Here is a 21,548-nt window from a genome sequence, read left to right on the forward strand (position 1 = left end):
CGACATGCACGAACACCTCTGCTACGGCCACTCACTGTCTCTGTTCCAGCAACAGGTGTCCCCTCTGCTTTGCACCCCCAAACCCGGACGGGGTGGCCTCGACGAGCTGCAGAGATGCTCCCTGACGCTCCGGGCTGTTGCTCATCACCCTGGGGCCGCAGGCTCTGGGAGCCTCTGGCTGCCATGGGACAGAAGTGGGGTAAGGTCACCAAGTGGAGAAACCAGAGAGCAAAGGGGCGGGAGGGGGAGGGGGGCCTGAGCGAGCGGGGCTGGAGGAGCCCCAATTGGCAGTGAGCCTCCCAGAGCCCCACCTGACCCCGCTCACACGTGAGGCCCAGGGCAGAGCAGCCCCGCAGAGCCCAGTCACCCCTCAGATTTGTCCTCCAAGTAAATGATTATTACTGTTCCCAGCCAGGGCCCGGGAGCGGTTTACTTCTCAGCTGTAGAGAAAGCTCCTACCCATCAGCCTTTCCCCCTTCCTGTCTCACTCCAGCTTCTGGGGACCACCTCCCCATGTAACTCACCGGCCTTGCCTGAAGCTCTGGCTTCCAGAGAACCCAAGACAAGATCGGCACAGAGCAGCTGGGTCCGGAAGGTCATTCGACTTAGGGTTTCGGTGATGTGACCCAAGCCTTGGACTGCTCCCCCGACAAATGGGAAGAGTGCCAATTCCAACCCAAGATTCTAGAATCCCACCGAATTAGCATCTGGTGGCCAGGGTCCCATTTGGGGCAGCTCATTGGCTCAGAGGCAAATTCTGGTCCAGGCCCACGGGCAACGGGCGTGCCAGGGACCGCCCTCCGTCCTCCCAAAGCTGAGTTACGAAAGATACAGGGAAAAGGTGTCCCAACTCTGACTGGGCTTGTCCGCTGGGGTGGGGCGGGGGTGGGGTGGGGTGGGTTGTGAACCCCCTGGGGCGAGCGCGGGGGGCCACATTTTCTTCTTGGGCCTCAGCAGACGTGAAGCCAACTCTGTTCTTACAGAAACGTTACGCTATTTTTCTGATAAAGATAATAAACTGCTTGTCATAAGCTAGGTTTCCCTTGGTTTCTGTTTTTCTTTAATCGAATTACCCCAACTGACACAAATTTAAGCAAACAGCTTCATTTCGGGTCACAGGACTTCGTCCTGCAATCAAGGATTTGAATGAAATTCCTGGCAGAATATAGTAATTAGAAGCACAATGAAAGCAGCTTCGAAATGTCCCAGCTTCCCACAGCACTAAAAGGCGGTCTGGTTAATTTCCAAATTATATTTGGGCTTAACATGCAAAGGGTTCTTTTTCGACTGGGCAGAAAAAACAGGCCTGAAGATCATTACAACAACCACACAAGACTAGAAATGTAATTATAAAATAAACCATACCCTAGCAGGCAAATCATTTTAATGTGTTTTGAGAACTGAATATTCTGTACGGAATTAAAAACAAAGGAAAAAAAAAAAAACCAACGTGCAGAAAATTAATTAAAAAGAGAGAAGACACAGAAAACCTTCGCGTGTCATAAAATTACAAATACAAAAGCAACAGATTAAAACACACATACACACAATTACAGATTTTGGTAACATTAGTAGCCAGAACATACCCAACAAATCGCTTAATCATCAAATATCTTACTAATTTCGAAAGGGAGGGGGCGGCGGGGGGTGGTGGTAATGACTGACTTCAGTTAACCCCAAGGATCTGAGTCAGCCTTCCTTCGCAAGCAAACGTAAGAAGGTGGCATCAAGTCCCTACGAGAAGCAGAGCTCCTTTTCTCAAAGAGAACGGACATGAAGGAGGATGCCCTCTGCCGCGTTCCACCACATTCGTACACTGAGGCAACGGAAAGACACAATTTTTTGAGACCCCAACACAGCCCCAGAAGCCATAAATTCTATTCCTGTTCAAACAGAGCGGAATTCGCCTCCAAGCTGAGGGGAGTCGTTCCGTCAAGTGCAGGGTGGTTTGCTGTTACAGAGTTGGTGTTGAAAATGTCTTTAAGAGGGGTGGGCAGGAGCCGGTAGGGACCCAGGCAAGCCCGGGGTTGAGCAATGACCCGTATGAGAAAGGCGACATGTGGGTCAGTCCTCAGGGATGGTTTCACCTCTGTGCACACTGCTGAGGTAGGAGCCTTGGGAGAAACAAAGAGGACCTCAGGGGAACGAGAGTGCCTTCTTGGCAAATCGGTGCCCTCTTGCTCACTTGGGGGCCTGAGGTGGTCACGGTCATAGGCCGGGCGGGGCCTGGCTGGGGAGACCCGTGACCTTACAAAATTCAAGGGTTGTATCTGATCACAGCCACAGAGGAGAGGAAGATCCAAGACAAAGCCACTGGAGGTGGGCGAGGCCCCGGCCCGGACCCCAGGGCACCTGCTGTCTAGTGCAAGCTCAAGGGGCTGGGGGCAGGGCAGGGGGTAACAGGAAGTGGAAAACCCCGGCAACGACCTACAAAACGGTTATTAGCAAATGGTATCAAAAATTATCAAAACATTTCAAAAAACTTTAAAAACTGCCAGGCTTGGCAGACGCGCAAGGCAGGATCTCCGAGGGCCAGTGGAGCTGGCCTACACTCCAGAGGTTTCCTCTGGAGGCCAGGACATGGCCCCCTCCCCTCCCCCTCTGAAGATGCCAAGGCTGGAACTGCCCGAGACTCCAGGGAAGCTCGGAGAGACAGAAGGCCCTGGAGGTTCTCCTCCGGCGGGTGCTGGGCTAAACCATGGCCGAGGACGAGCAGGGTAAAGGGGAAGCTGGTAAGTCTACCCGGGGTGGGGGTGGAGGCCTTCCGCTTCCCACATTGCTGCAAAGCGCTGGAAGGTCCCCTGGCTGAGGGGCCAGCTATGTTGAACCGTAGGTTAGCTCTCCTGAGCTCACAGAGCGGGACCCTGGAGTGCAGGGGAGGGACGGGAACCCCACTCACTTTGGCATTTGGGTCTCCACCCAAAACTGAACACCCCTAGGGCTGGCCTCTGGGCTTTCTACTAAGTCACTGGGAGACCCCCTTTTCGGTGATTGTATTTCAGAACATATTCACACACCCAGGTGTTCTGCTCAGATCAAGATCTCAAAGTCCTACGCTGCAGTCTTTCTAAAATGCTAAAATGTGACCACTTAACAACTAAAACGTTAAAAATCCCGAAGTAGCCAGAGCCGGAAGTGCACGCAAGTCACTGAGACAACCTCGGTCTGTTGAAGCCTTAGGGAGACCACGGGCAGGAACCACGAACTCTCCCGCCCTCTTTTCCCCTCCCTTCTAGAATGACATCTTCGTCTTAGGCCAACAGGGTTCCAGACTTGGGTAAGGACCAAACTCAAAACTAAACAGCTGATGTGAAGCGGAAACTCCAGTTCTTTAAAAGTGAGAACCCCCCCTCCTCCAAAATAACCTGTAGGAAAGCCCACTATGCTTATCTTGAAAGCTCAAAAGAAACAATTCCAGCCTTCTCCAAAGTCCTCAAAGGCAGCAGACGGTGCCACTGCATTTCAAGATGAAGGTGGACCAGAACCCGACCTCTGTCCCCAGGCTTGGAAACCGTGTCCTGCTTCTGCTGCTCTAACGGCCCCTTGCTGGGCTGCAGCCCCGAGCCGACTGCCCACCTGGGCTACGCAGCATTGTCCCCCATTCTCTGCTGGACAGCACCGCAGGGTGGCTGCCACCTTAACAACACGGGACGCCAGTGACCTGTCACGGCTCCCACCACCGAGCAGGCCAGTGTCTGTGCAGCTGCTGCCTCCTGGTCGTGATGCTCCTTTCCACGGACACCGACAGGCTCGACGACATTCCTTAGCACAGGGAAACCACCACTGATCGTGAGAAGCCAGTCCACGGGAAGAAGCTTCTCAACCTTAACAATACTGGGGTCTAAACCATGCAAATGACAAACTGCCTTCAGGGTGGCAAGAGTGACCGCAGGAAGGAGGAGATGCGAGACATTGTCCGGAGCCCACAAGGCACAAGAGAACCTGAATAGTGACCAGCACTGCACCCTGGTCTGCGGACACGTCGCGGTAGTCAGAAATAAAAGAGCTGGCTTGAGCTATAAATGGGTGGCTCTCCTCTTCCCAAGGTCAAAGCCATCCTGCTCCCCCAAAGCACACATGGAATCTACCTGCTCTTCCCCACCTGACCCTGGACTCTGGTTAAACCACCACCTCTTGGTTCATGACTGAGAACAGACCACGGGTTCCATGCCTTCTGTAGGGTCCTCTACTAGCAACATTTTTCCTGGAATAGGAAGAGGGTAAGCTATCCAAAGTTGGCAGAAGTTCTGCAAAACATGTTTGTGGAGGGCTGGACAAGGCATGAGACACAAAAGGCTTTCGGGCTCAATGAAGTTTGGCAATGCTGGATTGATGGCAGGTTAACAGTTAATGTGGGACTTCTCAGAGCCTTTAATTCACTGAAGTATTGCGGATCTCCAAGAAGAGTGTACAGTTTGTTTTTGGTTTGATTGTTCGCATACCTTGCAGAACCTCTCAACAGTTTGTAAGCCTCTAGGGACTTCCACGTGCACAGAGCTAGCTAAGTCAGCAGACCGCTCACCCCACTAACGACAGAGGGGACGGGTTTAAGTACTGAAGATTTCAGTGCCGAAGCCCCTCAAAATCACAGTAATCCTTCAAGGGGAAGGAAAGCAAGTACAGTAAAGAGATCTTTTTTTTTTTTTTAAGTAACTACGTTAACGGAGATTCAGAGTCTGGTACCAAGGTTAACAATAAATCTCGAGATGTTCTCATCTCCGCAGTGAGATCCTTGCCAAGGCTTGGATCGGGAACGCCTCCCTCAGCAACTTCTCTTCCCCCATCCTCGTGCCCACAGGAGCTGGGGTGGGAGTCCCCAGCTCTCCTCCGAGGGCACACCCTAGTATGAGACCTGCAGGAGTCAGTGCGGGGCGGTCACACACGTCCCAGGAGGTGCTCAATGCACATTAACAGCTTATATGGACTGAAGGAGCCGAGCCCTGGGGGGCAGTGATTGTGACCCACCACACAATGAATGAGGGAACAGCTCAGACTTGTTACAGAATTTGCCCAGCAGCACAAAGCGACCTAGCAGTGGACGGCTGAGTTTTGGGGGTGGGGCGGGTACCTGACATCCTCCTCCAGGGGGAAAGGTGTGTTCAGCTCACTCACGGAGGGGCTGTGGAGGGCTTCTTGGAGCCAAGCCAGAGAAAACAACAGCAAATTCTAGGATGGACACTTTTTCTTTCCTGAGAAATGAACAGATTTGGGGGGCTCAGTAATGTAACTTAAGAAGTGGGTTCTGGGGGGAAAGAAGTGCACAAATTACAGAAAAATGTAAGAGTTTCATGCCTTTTTTTTTTTCCAGTTTCTTGATCACCTAGACCCTTTTAGAATTCAGGAAGATTACCCATCAGGGGGACAGGACAACTCAGAAACAAGAGTCACGAGCTCAGGAAATCCTGGCAGGAACATCTCTCCAGCAAGAAGTCCCAGGTCCTGCCCTGTCGGGGTCTCTGAGTTCCCACTCATTAACAAGAACGCACTTGACATTGCCCGCGACCTGGTTATAGCTTCGGAGCTCCCCCTGTACCCCTACTGCTGGTAGTTTTAGGATGGATAATCCTGAGGCAGGGCCCAGGAATCCATCTAACAGTTCAGTCAAGCTGAGGGAGGTGTGGACTGGGGGTTCCAAACTGGCCCCACCACGGCTCCCAGTGCCATGGGCCAAGATTTCACGTCACCCCTGCCCCAGGTCCCCTCAGGGGGGATGGGGAGGAGGCCCCCTCAGGGAAGTGAGGAAAGAACAGCTACGCAGATATGAGGGGCTATTTCATGCCTGGGCCCAGGGTTAAGCAGTCAAGCAAGATAATATGTAAAATTATATAGAATATTTAATCGGTTACTGTGATACCATAGAAATACCAAGAATCATTAAAAAAAAAAAAAAAAGAAAGAAAGAAAAAAAGAAAAGCTGCTAAGAAGTGCATCGTGGTTCCAGGACACTACGAAGTCGCTGCTGGTCTGGACGCTCCGGCGGGGCTGGCTGCGGTTGGGGGTGGGTCACTGGCCCCGGTCCTGGTACCTCTTGCCCTTCCCCTTCTTCTTCTTGTCCTCCAGCCGCGGCTTGAGGGCACACACGCAGGCCGACACGCCGGCGATGGCCTTGGGCAGGTCGGGGCCCTTGCCCCACTTGTCCTTCTCGCGGTCGTACACCTGCACGGTCTTGGAGAAGGCGGTGCTCTCCCAGCTGTAGCCGCCCAGGATGTAGATGCGGCCCTCCCACACCGCCACCCCCGACTCGCTGTTGGCCTGCAGCAGGGGCGCCACGCGGGTCCACTGGTTGCACTGCGGGCTGTAGGCCTCCACGCCCAGCACGTCGAAGCGCTCCATGGACTCGACGCTGTCGTCGCTGCCGCCGATGGAGTAGATGGTGTCGCCGAGGCTGCACATGCTGTGCCAGCCGCGCGCCGTGGTCATGGGCCGCCGCTCCTCCCACACGTCCGTGCGGTGGTCGTAACACAGCAGGTTCTTGCGGTACGGGCCGATCTGGTAGTCGTGGCCCCCCGAGATGTACACGAAGTCCTTGTAGATGGTGCCCGCGTGGCCGTAGGTGAACCTGTGGAGGGACGGGGCAGGGGGCGGGCGGAGACAGAGGGGGTTCAGCGCTGGGCCGGGGCTGGGCCTCCCGGCGCGGGGCCTGCGCTCTTCTCCTCTGCAACAGTGGCACGACCCGCTCTCTGGGGAAGGGGGGGGCGGTGGGGACTTGAGGGGACCACACGGGGAGCAGGCACCCTGTGCCCGCTCCCAGATGACAGCTGTCCCTAGGCAAGGCGGGGCCAAGCTGGGCGGGGAAACAGGCGCGGGGCTCAGCACCCAGGCTGTGGGGCTCTGCCTCACGCTCCGCTTCTCCCCGGGGCAGAGGCGGGGAGAATGACGAGGCTGCTCCTTCCGAAAAACCACGAGGCTGTGCCACCGAGGCACACACAGGCCCCAGCTCAAACAGGAACCAAAGTACAATTCAACTCTGACATTCCGGAGCCGACGGGAGGGACCGCCCAACACCCGAGCGGCTCGCGGTAAGGGCGGGACCGGCAGGCGGAGCACAAGAGATTCTCTGTGTGACACGTGTCCCCACACTTCTGTCCCGAGTCACAGAACGTACAGCACAGACCGGACCGTGAACCCTCACTCGGGGCAGCCCCCCAGGTAATGTGGCCCCTCGGGGCTGTAGCAAATGTAGCTCGCCACTTCAGGATGCCACCAACGGGGGGAGGACGCGCCAAGGGGAAGGTCGATGGGAACAATCTGCACCTTCTGCTCAATTTTCAGTTTTCTTGAAAAAATGCAGTTCAGGTAAAACCCAAAAAGTAAAGAACAAAACCTAAGTGCAAACACAGGAGACAGGAGAAGGGGAGGGGACCGAGGAGAGCGGCTGCGTGGCGGCAGGGGCTGCAGGAGGGGAGCGGCTGGGAGGGCAGCCCCAGGCAGCTCGCGGGAGGGGCTGTGGGTTCACGGAGGTCCCCTTACACACACACCAACGAGCACGGCATCGCGGGCTACATTTCCTCCAACCTCGTACAGCTCAGGCCCGTTTAGAAAGAAAAAGACCAAGTGGTTGTAGCATTTAGGTGCATAGGTCACACCGGCCGGCCCAGACACAGGGACGGCAGCAGACGCTCTTAACCACTACCGTGAAGCCTCACTTCTCCATCTGTGAAATCGGGTGACAAAAAACACTACCTAAACCTAGGGAGGCCACAAGTGTTGGTCTGCCTCCAACACGGTTGGTGTTCACACTCCTAACCTTCCCCGCTCACTGCCACCTTGGTTTGCATGACAAAGTACGTGGGCGCTCGCGTGCCCTTCTAGCTCCCGGGGACCCGTGCAAGGCGGCTGCCAGTGACCCACAGCAAGTCTGTTCGCAGAGCGAGCTGCAGGTTCAGTTACAAGGAGCGGCTAAGACCAGCGGCAAGCACGCTCTGCTGGATCCGTGATGAGGACCAGCGCTGCTCCGTGCAGACCTTGGTGGGGCGACGGAGAAGGACCCCAAGCCCCAGGGCACTCCCCGATGCCGGTGCCCTGTGTAGGGGCTTCTCGCCCTGACAGCCCTGTGGGGCAGGTGTGAACACACCCGCTGTACAGCTGAAGCAGGAGAGACCCAGGGGAGGACACGGACTCGTGTCACACATCTGTCACCTCTCAGAACCCAAGCCCACACTCGGGGACATTCCTCGGAAAGCCCTCGCTGTATTAACTTGATACCCTCTCCCTGAAACTCCGGAAGCGGACAGACTCGGACATGGAGGGAGAGCCGCCTGATCGGCAGAGCTGACCCCCGCACCTGGATGGTCAGAAACCAGAGCCCTGACCGGTCACCGCCATGCCCTCTGTCCCCACGTTCTGCTCACGGTTATTTACAAGCCCGGAGATTTTTTTCTGGAATCAGAGATCAAAATATCTAGAAAACGAGGTGGACCAAGTCATCCCCATTTGAGGAGACCACCACAGAGCCCCCCATCACCTGGGCAAGCCTGCCACGTAGGACCAGGAGTCGGTCTTGGGGCTGTACGTCTCCACTGAAGAAAGAGCTCCATTCTCGTTCCGGCCACCGACAGCCACCAGCATGTCTTCAATGGAGGCCAGGTAGAAATCCACACGGCGCTGGTTCATGGAAGCCACCTGCGGAGGGGGGACACCTGTACCTTCCCTTGCCCAGACCCGGATGACATCAACAGTGAGCAGTGAGTTCCCAAAAGTTCTATGGAACACACAGCCCAGGAGGGTCAAGCGGTGGCCAAGTGTGTTTCGGAGAAGGAAGATGGATGAACTTGAAGCACGGGGAGGCTCTTGAGAGGGACTTCTCATAGCTCCCAGGAACCCCTGGGCACTGCAAGTCCCCAAGGAGGGGATGGAGAACACGGTTCCCCTAACTCGTCTGGCCACATGGCTGACCTCGTGGACTTGAGTTCCACGGAACACCCAGTTTCATCTTTCCTTTTACTCTTCCCCACATCAGATACTTTTCAAATTAATGCTGAGTGCCAGCGTGTTAACAGCAATCAATGGGAAACTATAAAGCAGAAGGCCCGATTTTTTTTTTTTTTAAATAACGCAGGCACAACACAGAAATGAACACAGTCCCGGTCAGGTTGTCCCCGCTACAAAGCTGCTAAGCACGGGCTCCAGAGCTGGGAGCCAGTTTCTAGTTTGGGGGGGGATGGGTTTCAGATTTTTATTTTTTGAGAATAAAACAGAAAGGTCATCGGAGTCCATTCTGAGTTTTGTGCCCAGAAAATAAAAACAGAAAAACCCACCAAGTTAAATAAAAACACTGAAGTGTGGGTAGAAAGACAGACTGACTTTCTAGGGTGGTGGCCTGTGGCAGTGTTTGGGAGAGAAGGGCCCACCTCCCCTGTGCCAGGTGCTTGCCAACCGCCCTGAGCACCAGCCAGCCTCGGACCTTAGAAGGACATGCCCTCCCACCCCGTCTCCAGAGGCAGAAGCAGAAATCCGCAGGGCAAGGACCAGTCTGAAATCCATAGCTCTGACTTAGCAAGCCGGGGGGTGAACTCAATTCTGTGGCCAACAGCCACACACCCCAGAATGTGCCACACCTGCTGGCAGGCGTGAGCCTTGGTGACCACCCTCAAGGAGCTCCAAACCCTTCCCAAGAAGGGGAGCTCCAGGGAGACTCTCAGACAAGGGAACGAGGTCTGAACTCCGGGTCAAACCTCTAGACCCGCACTGCCCGGCACGGCGGCCGCTAGCCTCGTGTGGCCGTTTCCACTTGGCCATAAATCAGTTAAAAGGAAATAAACAGAGAACTCGGTGTTTCAGTCCCACTGGCCACATTCTGAGCACTCGATCGCCACAGGTGGCTGGGCACTAGGTTATCGGCTGGCGTGGGCTGGGAGCACTTCTGCAGCCCCAGAACATTCTATTAAGCAAGCTCCGCTCCAGATGGTGACCGAGCCCGCAGACAGCAGCCGAGCGGCGCGTGTGAGCCCCGTGCGGGGTGTGGGCGCGGGGAAGCACGGGAACCACGGGTGCTTGTCCCTTGATCGTCAGGCCCTGTTCCCAAGCAGGATGGTGGCCCAGGCCTGGGGGGTGGTAAGGGGCGGGGGGATGGGCAGTCAAGGCTAGGTTAAGCGACCGAAAGTCGTCAAGAGTAAAGAAGTAATCCGGCTTTAATCTCACCTTGATCCACTGTTTACAGCGGGGGTCATACCTATAAAGAAGATTGGATGCCGCATCCCCTCCATTGTCCCGGGAGAAGCTGCCGCCGGCGATGAAGATGAAGCCCCCCAGCACGGCGACGCAGTGGTGGCTCCGCCGGGCCGGCAGGGGCGTCTCCTTGACCCACTGCTCGCTGGCGGCGTCCAGGTAGCAGGTGTCGTCGCTGAGCTCCAGGCAGCGCTCGGACACCTCGCCGCCCACGAACAGCAGCCGCTCCTGGTTGGTGCGCAGCGCCGTGCGCTTGGTCTGCAGCACGGGCTGGGCTGCCAGGCTGTTGTGGTAGCGCACCGCCTCCTCGATGAAGCCCTCGCAGTTGGCCTCCCGCGGCAGCAGCGAGCACACGGCCGGCTTGACGCGGTGCAGCAGGTCGTTCTTGGGGATGAGCGGGAAGTGGATGTTCTCCAGCACCTGGAAGGCGTGGGCCTCGCGCTCGGGCCGCTGCGTGAGCCACTGCAGGGCGGCCCGCAGCAGGTCGTGTTCGCACTCACGCTGCACCTCGCTGCTGCCCAGGTAGGTGCACAGCTTCTGCACGGACACGTGCTGCAGGAAGTCGGGCGTGAAGGACAGCGAGCCGAAGCGGCTCAGGATGAAGCCGTCGACGAAGGCGTCCAGCCGCCTGAGGCTGTAGATGGAGGCCAGCTCCTGCAGGTACAGGTAGTTCTCCTCGCTCACCTCCTGCTCCAGGTACTCGCAGCAGAAGTCCACCGCCGTCCAGATCTGCAGCAGGTGCGCCGTCTCCAGGATGTAGTCGATGTTGCCGCCGTCCAGCGCCAGCTCCCCGCCGTACAGGAAGTCCACCACGGCCTTGAGCCCAATGTACGAGGCGCCGACGAGCTCCACCTCCTTCTGGAAGGCCTCGCGCATGCCGATGGTGAACATGGAGTTGAAGTAGTCGCTGCACACGGCCAGCAGGTTGCGGTGGGCCGGCACGCGCTGCTCGTCCGCCACCAGGACGATGTCGCAGAAGAGCCCGCGGAGACGCTGCTCGTTGAGCCGCTGCAGCACCGTGCTCGGGTGCTCGGCCCAGCGGTACACCTGCGGAGGAGGGCACCGCTCAGGGGGTCCGCTCGCCGCGGGGTGGGGGCGGGAGGAGCACGCCAACCCCTCCCCCGCCGCGCCCCTGCTCCCCGCTGCGGGGTCCCGGGGTCCGCGTGGTGCTCCACGACCAGCACTTACGTACAGCAGTGAAAGAGACCGGGAGCGCCTGCAGGGAATGAGGGTGTGTGTGTGTGTGTGTGTGTGCGCGCGCGCGCGCGCGTGCTGCAGCTTCCCTTCTTGCTTTTCAAACGCAAGTCCTAAAGGGGAGGCTAACTCGCTCAGTCCGAGGAGCAGGAGACTCTTGATCTCAGGGTTGGGGGTTCAAGTCCCAGGTTGGGTGTAGAGAATACTTAAAAATAAAATCTTTTTTTTAAAAATGTGGTATATCAGGGCCCCTGGGTGGCTCAGTGGGTTAAGCCTCTGCCTTCGGCTCAGGTCATGATCCCAGAGTCCTGGGATCGAGCCCCACATCGGGCTCTCTGCTCAGCAGGGAGCCTGCTTCCCCCACCCCCCCACCTGCCTCTCTGCCTACTTCTGATCTGTCAGATAAATAAATAAATAAATAAAATCTTTAAAAAAAAAAATGTGGTATATCAAGTGCAGTTCCTAAAAACTGACTAGCATTCCCTTCCTTCCTACTTTCTTTAATTATATATACAATTCTGAAAAACTTACTTTCTCTCAGTCTCTCATCCTTCCTCTCTTCTTTCTAAATAGAATTCTGGAACGTTTCTTTCTTCTCTCCCTGCCCCCTTTCTTTCTTACTGTGGGTCCTGAACAAACAGGTGTCACACCTGCTGTTCTTTAAGGAGGACACGTAATGGAACAGCACCAGGTATTACGTAAGACTGATAAATCATAGACCTGTGCCTCTGCAACCGATGATACATGTTAATTTAAAAAAGGAAGAAGAGAAAAACCTGCTTTCCTATCAGAAAGGTGAAGTGTCTCCAGGCAGCCTAGTCTACACTCAGACAGAATCTGGGTTTGAATCCCAGCTCTGCTACTCACTAGCCTGTGGTCTCGGGAAACCACAGTAGCTTCTCAGTCCCCACTTCCCAGTGTCACGAGTGAGAAGAGGGCACTTCGCAGTCAGGAAGGGGAGCTCAGGAGACACACTGTGGCACGGAGCTACTTCCAGGACAACTGGAGCGCCCACCAAAGCTCACACCCAGACGAAGACTGCTCTCTCTCTATTAAAAAGTGCTCAGCACCCAGCCATGCTTCAGGGGCAACTCCCCCCCCCCACTGCCCGCCTCCACTTCTACTGATGATCCAGGGATGTGTCCGGTCCCAGAGACTCTGCAATGCTTCCAGAATAAGGAGCTTTGGGGCTCCTCCTTTCAGAAACACGGCTTCACTAGTCGTCACCGAGACTAAAAGAGAGAAATCGTGAACATGCAGGAGCATGGTCTTCTCCCAGGGCAGAGCTTAGATGTGTCCCACGCTGTGCCCTCGCTCATTCAAGGGTCATGATGACCCTTCAAGGGAAGGGCTGTTATCATGCCCATTTCCCAGATGAGGAAAACTGAGGCCCGGAGAGATGAGGAAACTTGCCCAAAGCCCCACAATGACTGAGTGGCACAGCTGGGATTTAAAACTAGGTCTGATTCGAGAGCCCAAACTTTTCACCATCACACAGTGGCAGAATTAACAAAATAATTAATATGAACAATTAAATGGATGAATTCTAGCAATTTCGGTTGGGAGACATGGACTGAGTGCTGTGGTCCTGCCATGTGCTTTGGAGGAGGCGAAGACCCGTCAGACCGAGACAGTAGCTCCTCCACCTTGGAAGACCAGTGAGGCTCCGGGCATTCAGGATCTGCCTGCTGCTTGCTTTGCTGACCTTGGAACGACCACAAAATTCTGCACAGGGAGACCGAGGCCGTCCAAACACATTCGCGAGGTCACCGGCCTGTTTGAGGGTGCCTGAGGCAAGGGCTGGCTGGGCTTTAAGCCTGCAAGGGGAAGTGGGTACGGGCGAGGGAAGATGGGCTGAGGGCTCCCCGAGTTCCTGTAGGTCCCCTATCAAGCCAGGCCCCATAGCGTGGGTCTCCTCTCCTTCTCTGCCTCCTGCCTCCCACGCATCTGTGATAGCAGTACTTTCCTTCCCTCCGGTCCCCGCCTGGTCCGGCCACTTCCCACACCAACCACCCCATCTAGACCACAGGTGCGGGCCACGTTCTCACACTCCGCTGAGGACACCAGACCCATATTGTCCAAAGCTTCTTTCCCTTCCAAGCGCCGAGAGCCAGGCTCTATGGCTGTTACATTACAGGACAGTTTCTCCAAGGTCCCACACACGTCTCTCGGTCTATTCTGGTCACTCGCAGAGAGAGTGCAACAGGCTTGGCTGGTTTAGGCTTCTTCTTCTTCTTCTTTTTTTTTTTTTTAAGATTTTATTTATTTGACAGACAGAGATCACAAGTAGGCAGAGAGGCAGGCAGAGAGAGAGGACAGGAAGCAGGCTCCCTGCCAAGCAGAGAGCCCAATGTGAGGTTCATTCCCAGGACCCTGGGATCATGACCTGAGCCGAAGGCAGAGGCTTAACCCACTGAGCCACCCAGGCGCCCCTGGTTTGGGCTTCTAACGAAGCAGAAAGGGCCTGGGCTCCACCACATCCTGGCTTGGGGGCCCCTCGGGCGTGCACCCGAGGAAGGAAGGATAAAGGCACCATGGCAGCGCAGGCTAACTCGTGACGGCAAAGGCTCCAAATCCCGAGAAGCGAGGAGCATCGAGTGGGCGGGCTGCCCAGTCTCTAAGCTGGTGGGAACGCGGAACCACCACATTTAAATGGGTGTACACAGGACCCTCATCTGCAGTGTAAAAAGAGAAACAGCCCCCCGAGGGGCGGGGGGGTGGGGACAACCCCAGATGACAGCTGCCGAGGGGACCATCTGCTCCCGGGAGCAGGGAGAAGGGCAGCCCCTCTCTCTAAAACTGGGTCTCCATGCTAAGTAGGCACACTCCACCCTCCACCTGGGTCTCAACTACAACCCCCCGTTTCTGGTCATTTTCATGCAGCTGCGAGATGAAAACTTTGGGGGGACAAAAAAAACAGACAAACGTGACTTCCCAATTTTAAAGGGACATTAGTAACAGTCTTGCAGCGTTTTCTGTAATTTGGAAGGCCCAACCCCTACATTCGTTGATGGTATTTAATCCTGTTCATTCATTTATTTCCTATTTTAGTGCCTTCATCAGAGGCGGGTGAAGGAACACAGCCACTCAGTAGCAAACCCAGCCAGAATGCTAGGAAGGGGTATTTCATATTTAAAATAAATAAATAAATAAATAAATCACCATTAAAATGGATGAAGACATTTCAGAGCAGAAAAATGAACAGTGGCCGTCACAGAAGGGAAGACGTTAGTGCCCCGGGAAGGAAGCACCTCCCCGTACACCACAGCAAGCCTCGGAAGCGGACTAACCAGTGAAAGGAGCCAGGTACACGGGCAGACCCACCCCCCTGGGTCCCATTTACATTAAGTTCAAGGGCAGACAAAACTCCAGTCCTGGAAGCTGGAGACCGGGACAGGTACTGGCTACACTGATGTGTTTAATGTCTGGAAAACTGAAGATACACTTACCATCTGGGCTCTTTCTCTAATACAGAAAGTTAGAAGCTTAAATACCATCTAACCAAGGGATAGGTTCAGACAGAAACAAACTCAGGATGCGGCTTTAAGGGACAAAGACTTCTAGCCCTATCACACGGAGAAAGCTACCCTGTCTCGGTGGCCAGGGTCCGAAACAAAGCCTCTTTGAAACAGCCTCGAGACCGCTCTGGGTTTTCACAGCGGATAAAGCCGGGCTTGGCAAGCGCCTTCCCGGGAACTCGCACGGAAACAGGAGCCCACTTCTCTGGAGAACCAACTTCTCCTGAAAATTACACTCCGGTTTCCTATCATGCACAGCTGCACAATCTCTGCCCCTTTTTTCCCCTCAAGTCTAAAGGCTGCTCACAACTCTCTTTATAAAGTGCTGTTCTGTTCCTTAATCTTTTTTCCAATCTTGTAAGATTATTTTTCCTAACAGTTCCTGTGCAATTTAAAGACCACATATATTCTGCATATCTGCGCATGAACTGTATGCATAGCTGTGCTCTAATCACACACACACAAAAGAGTAGGATCCTTTCTGCACCTCCAAGGACCAATTCTGGCCCCTTGGGAGCAATAGCAGCTGCACTGAAAATGATCTGATCTGGGGGCACCTGTGGGGGCTCAGGTGGTTAAGCGACTGCCTTCGGCTCAGGTCATGATTCCAGGGTTCTGAAATCAAGCCCCACATCAGACTCCCTGCTCAGTGGGGAGCCTGTTTCTCCCTCTCCCCTGCTAGTACGCACTCTCTGTCAAATAAATAAATAAAATCTCTTAAAAAAAAAAAAAAAAGGAAAATGCATGATCTAAGGTAACCATAGCATTTATTAATCTCCAAGAGAGCCATTTTTAAAGAAAAGAGGGTGTTGTTAATATTTAGAGAGGGACAGGTTTGCCTTGCAAATCGATCCCCCAATCCTTATGTCTAGTACTTTGGGGGACAGGGGCTGCTCCGAGCTGTCTGAAGAGTACTGATGGTATAGATTCCCAGGTCCTACTCTCAGATTTTAATTTAGCCAGTTAGGGATGGAGTGGGGCATATGCATTTCTAATTCCATACTTTTCCCCTCACCATCTCCTGGGGTGATCCTGATGTGGCCAGTGCAGCACAGTTTGGTAGCCTGGCCCTGGAGAACACACCCTCACTTGCTCGTAGGGTCCCAGCAAGTCACGACTGGGGTAAGATTCTGGGCCCTTAACAGCCAGGCAGGCAACGTGTTGCCCCCACCATGAGGTGGGTGACTGGCTTGTCAATGGATGTGTCCTTGGGAGTTTCCTGAGCCCCATGTGGGGACAAGTATCCCGAGGCTTTTCTTCCGTTCCAGCCACGTCTTCAGGTTGAGGCAAAGAACTAATGGGTCAAGGTGTAGTTCTAATGCCCCTCCCCACCCCTTACTCCTCTGAATTTAGGGCACGTTTTCCATTCCGTGTCCCTGCTACCTCCCCTGATTCATCATTAAGGAGATTACTACCACCCCCAGGAAGGAACAGAAAATCAGTCTGTCAGGCACGAACTCATCAGAAAAACGCCATACTGCTAAGGTGACCTGCGCATACGGCGAGCCCCCACTCACAGACCTTGGAGGACTCGCTGATCTTGTAGGGCCGTGACACTCGTGTCTGCGGGCTTCCCTCCATCATAGAACAGACCGCAGCCCTGGAACGAGAACAAGATCTCTGAGCATCGGAGACCAAACCCTAGGCCATTCATGAATCACAGCTCTGCTGGGAGCTCAGCGACAGCCAGGGTGCGGCCGCAGGAGCAAAGAGGGAGAGAAGACCGTATACTGTCAAGAGCTCTCAGACACGGAGCTGGAAAAAATCAGGTTAGAATGAGAATCAGATGGAGCATCTAACCTTGTTCATTTATAAACTAAAACCTGACATCGCAGTCTTTTAGGCCTTGTCCCACAAATATCTGCAGAATCCGGAGGAAGCTTTCTTCTTGGAAGCCTTGGGCTGGATCCAAATTATAATGATAATAGTTACCATTTCAAAGCCTGGACTGGGACCCAGGAACGAGGCTAAGGGATGTATGTGTGTGTGATCTCATTGGAGCCCAACTACTCCACCAGGCTAAGGTCACATCCCCGTTCACAGGTGAGGACACTGGGCTCCAGGTCACAAAGCTGGTAAACGGCAGGGAATCCAACCTAAGCCCGTCCAGCTTCAAAGTGGGCAGACGTGTGCCCTTTACCCACAAGCTCTGCTCACTGTGGCCCAGGGCTCGGGAGTCTGTTACTTTTAAAATATCACAGCAAAGGCCAGGCTGTGACGCAGTGATGACAGCCACAAAAGAAGTACAGTCACATTCTAGACACAGGGGTTTTCCTACAAGTGCACTCCTAGGTCTTCACTCAGGAGGCCAGAACTATTATTCTGTTTGTGGAGGAGAACGCTGACAGCGATATGGTCACTTGCACAGCATTACACAGTCAGGAAGGAGCCGCGCGGCGGGACTACAACCCAGGGAGGCATCCTTGCTCTCAACCCCCAAGCTACCCTGCCTATCCATTAAAAAAAAAAAAAAGTGGGGTTCGTGTGTGGCTCAGCGTGTTAAAGTCTCTGCCTTTAGCTCAGGTCATGGTCCCAGGGTCCTGGGATTGGCATCGGGCCCTCTGCTCGGCGGGGATCCTGCTTCCTTCCCCCTCTCTCTCTGCCTGCCTATGATTTCTCTGCCACATAAATAAAATCTTTAAAAAAAAAAAAAAAGCATGCCTACAGGCAGTACATCCTGCCTAGAAGGTCCAGTATGAAACTGAACGGTTACACCCTCCTCTCTAGACCTCATAATCATCTCTATGGGATGGGCTGGAGTATCAGGCAACATGGAAGTTTCTTCCCGCTTCGAAATGCCAACTAATTCACTAATAATAGCACAGAGCCAGGCTTTGGGGGACCACGGGGCGGGGGGTGGGGAGGGTAGGAGCACAGAGGAAGGACTATGCCAGTTACATGTTACAGACTGGGTTTAAGGGGGAATTTTTCCCCCTGTTCTCTAAGTTAGGAAGAGTCCATTTGTTACCTACTGAACAAACAGCCCTGGCTAATAAAACAATGTCACAAGAAGCAAGCACGGTGTCAGGATAATGGGGGTCACAGCGAGGTGGGGGTGGGGGCTTCAGCATTTCCAGAGTGACCTGGGGCACAGTGCATCCTGTCCAGCTCCCTGGGGAAAGGAAAGGGCAACTAGATTTTTCTTGACAAACTTGCAACTTTGTGACAAAGGCCAGCTGTAGCACCCCGGTCCCTTCTGACCTAACGGCCTGGGGGCTGCTAGGGGGGGTTCAGGAGGGAAGGGCAGGAAGCCAATATTCACGCAGTGCCTGCGGCCGTTCTACCTTCTCGCTCTGAGACAGGTGCGCGATCACCGCTGACGCCCGGGCTCAGGTGCTAGAGAGGCCCGCCCAAGGTCACACCCCAGAAAGCAGCAGGTCCCTCTCTCCCCACCACCCCTGCAGCCAGCCAGGGCTCAGGTTCCCTCTCTGCGATGAAAGCTTTCGTTTCTAGGCCAAGATTTCTTGAGAGAGTTTCCCCTGCTGGAGGCTCCCTTTTGTCTCCGGGCAAGCGGTTTGGGGCCAACGCGCGCAGGAGCGCTGGGTGTCAGCCGCCTCCCGTGCTTCCCGGCGGAGGCAGACGAAGGGGTCAAGGCCATCCACAGAGGCAGGGGCGATGCCCGGTTCCGCCTTAAAAGGTCTCTGAGTAAACACGGGAACAGAGGCTACATCCGGACGGAGGGTCCCCGGGGAGCCTGCTCTGCGCGCCGCTTCCCGGCTTCTAGCCTGAACCTGCCGACCCCAGCGATCGGGAAACGGACTCGGTCGCCGCAGCGACTCACCAGCCCCGGGTCTCGCGGCGCCGCGGCCGCTCCCCCGCGCCCGCACCCCCCGGCCGAACTGTCGGCACAACGGCCGCCGGGCAGGCTCGAGCCGGCGGCGAGGCGGCGGAGGGAGGCGGAGTCGGATCGCGGCCCGGCCGGCGCCCGCGGCGGGACGCGGGGACACTCACCTGGGCCGCGCGGGCCGGGCCGCGCAGGCCGCACCTGTCTCACCTGCGGTTCCCCCTCCCGCCGCGTCCCCCCAGCACCCGGGGACGCCGGGAGGGAGAGGGGGCGGCGCGGCCGGGGCTCCCCGCTCGCCAGGGTGGGCGCCCCCCGCCCGGCCCCCCGACCCCCGACCCCCCGACGCGCGCGCGGAGGCCCACCTGGAGGGCGCGCTACGGGAGCGGCGCGGGGACCCCTGGCGGCGGCGGGACCGGGCGGGCGCGGCGGCGGGGCCGGGTCGCGGGAGTCCTGGGGCCGGCCGGCTGCGCAGCCATGGCTCCGCCAGGAAGTGCGAGGCCGAGGGCGGAGGCGGCGCGCGCGGCCAATGGCGGCGGCCGCGAGGAGGTGGGCTCAGGCGGCGGCGAGGCGGGGCCTGCGCCCAGGAAGGGGGGGCGGCGGCGCGCAGGGGGAGGGGGCGGCGCGCGGGGCCGAGAGGGAGGGGGCGCGTGGGGCCCGGGCGAGGGGCGGTGCGTGGGCGCCGGCGGGAGGGGGTCAGCGCCCGCCGTCGGCCGCAGGCCCGCGTCTCCGCCCTCGCTCCCGCTCGCACCTGGGAACGCCCGCTGGGGTCCGACACGGTCCGCGGCGCAGCCCTAGGGGTCATCGCGGCGGCCTCCTGGCTCCCGCACTTGCTCCCAGGCTGAGCTCATCAGTACGCTGCGCTCACCCCAAGCGGAGGACCCCGCTGGCCCCTCGAGGTAAGGACACCTTCCCTCCCCACCCCCCAACTCCGGCTCTGGTCACTCCCAGCTTTGCGCTGCACGCAGCTCGCTGCACCGTGGAATGTCACAAGCCACTTTCTGATTCCCTTGGCGTATTTTCTCTCTTCCCCACTAGAAACCTTCCAGGAAAGAGTTTACTGTCGCTCTTATTCCTGGCCGGGCCCCCAGGATTGGCACACAGTAGGTGCTCAGTAACCAGTACATGTCTGCGGGACCAGTGAATTTAAGCATCACCCAGACATCGTCTGCACAGCTTGGAGGAATCTGGAAAGCACTAGGCTCAGTGAAAGAAGTCAGACACAAAAGGGACCCAGATTGTAGGATTTGAGTTATATGAAGTGTCCGGAACAGGCAAGTCCATGGAGACAAAGTAGGCAGGTGGTTGCGTGGGTCTGAGGAGTTGGGGGGTGTGGGGGTGACGGTTAAAGTATAAGGGATTTCTTCTTGGGTGATGCAAATGTCCTAAAATTCCATGCTGTTGGTGGTTGTAGAACTTGAATATACCAAACCCCCTTAAACTGTACAATTTTAAAGGGCAAACTTATGGTATGTGAATTCTATCTCAATAAAGCTGTTACAAAAACAAACAAAATGCCCTCTCTCTCCTTGTTTTTCTACTCCCTGCTTTCTCTGGAAAGGATTCGGGGCTGCAAAGCTGGGCCAGGACAGAAAAGAAAACTAGGGATGGGGATTTAGCATGTCCAGGCAAATACTCAAGGCTTGTCTTTGTCCTTTCTGTGCTACACACAACACTCAACTCAGGCCCCTTCCATAGCCTAATTCCCATCGAGGAACCGTGTGGTCCCTGAGCAGCCTGGACCTGGACTCAGGGACTCTCAGGGAGCACCTGTCCCCAGAGGCTGCCTGCCCTGGGGTGTGGGGGGTGGAGCGGTGGTGGTCTCACCTTGTTGGGAGTGAGGTCACGTCGGAGCCTGTTTCCTCGCCTGCCTGTGAAGGGGGTCCGCTGAGAGCAGAGTCAGCTAGCCCTTCCCCTCGTTGAGCCCACCGCCCATTCACGCCCTGCTTTTTTCTGAAAAGCATTACATTTATGGGACTTAAAAAAATTTCACTTTTGATAATTGGGATTTGTATTAAATATCCTTAATTTGTGGAGAAATGAAAGTACAGAAAGTATCTTTTTAATTCAAAGGGAATTCGGGTAAAAGGAACCCCGGAACCACCTAGAGGGTCCTCTGAATGCTAGTCCCACTCTTCTCTCAATTCTGTTCCCTTTCCTGTGGGGACCAGCACACGGTCACCCTCCAGTACTTTACTCGGGCCTCATCTTTACTGTAAAGTCTTACTCGCTCATCTTTGACCCTCCCTTGACCTATCTCCACCACAAAACAGCTAATCCCACATCTCATTCTGTGTATCTTGACCCATGAGTCTCTGCTATTACTTGAACGCATTCATTCATTCATCCATCCATTCATTCAGCAGACTTTTAGGAAACTTCTATTAAGTGCCAGGCACTGTGGTACATGCCAGGGATAGAAAGAAGACATATTCAGGAATTTTAGGGAGGGAGGCAAACAAGTAAATAAGCAATTATCATATCATGGTCAGTCTCTCGGGGTTATATTTGGGGGCTGTGGGTGGCAAGTACTCTTTGTAATAGCTGTAGTGAAAGAGTCCCTGTTGCTATGTATACATATTATATACAAAGTAAATAGAAGCATAGATATGACCCAAGTAGTTACAATATCTGTATGTTTCTCTGCATGTGTATGGATATTTATCTATCTGAGAGCTTTAACTGCAGTATTTTATCATGAGACCCTATCATTTGGCATTAGTGTCTGTCCACCAGCTGTTGGATCCTTTATGAATGAGAAGGTACACAACATGATGGGACGTCTGAAATAAGGGCCAGAGACGAGCTCCAGAATCCACTCCTGATCTTGGCCTGAAAAGCATGCAGAGGTGGCTAACCTGACTTCGTCCTGTTTTCCCCAGCACTTA

At 55.2% G+C, this 21,548-nt stretch overlaps 1 protein-coding gene across 1 annotated transcript; it reads right to left on the reverse strand.

Annotated features, from left to right (window-relative positions):
• Positions 1 to 1,367: 1,367 nt before the first annotated feature.
• Positions 1,368 to 19,079, reverse strand: KLHL36 (kelch like family member 36). Its single transcript, XM_044255627.1, has 5 exons — positions 19,026 to 19,079; positions 16,401 to 16,479; positions 10,141 to 11,214; positions 8,465 to 8,622; positions 1,368 to 6,559 (listed from the first exon to the last, which is right to left on the reverse strand). Exons 2-5 carry the CDS (start codon positions 16,461 to 16,463, stop codon positions 6,004 to 6,006), a joined length of 1,851 nt encoding a protein of 616 aa, XP_044111562.1. The 5' UTR covers positions 16,464 to 16,479; positions 19,026 to 19,079; the 3' UTR covers positions 1,368 to 6,003.
• Between the last annotated feature and the right edge of the window lie 2,469 nt (positions 19,080 to 21,548).

This window comes from Neovison vison, chromosome 7, assembly GCF_020171115.1.
Source record: "Neovison vison isolate M4711 chromosome 7, ASM_NN_V1, whole genome shotgun sequence".
Lineage (NCBI taxonomy): Eukaryota > Metazoa > Chordata > Mammalia > Carnivora > Mustelidae > Neogale > Neogale vison.

Excerpts from the sequence above, each read along its gene's own strand:
- KLHL36 (XM_044255627.1), bottom strand. The coding sequence starts at position 16,463 with ATGATGGAGGGAAGCCCGCAGACACGAGTGTCACGGCCCTACAAGATC. Across the intron at positions 11,215-16,400 it reads AGATCAGCGAGTCCTCCAAG|GTGTACCGCTGGGCCGAGCA; the intron begins GTCTGTGAGTGG and ends CCTCCTCCGCAG. Across the intron at positions 8,623-10,140 it reads GCTGTAAACAGTGGATCAAG|GTGGCTTCCATGAACCAGCG; the intron begins GTGAGATTAAAG and ends CCCCCTCCGCAG.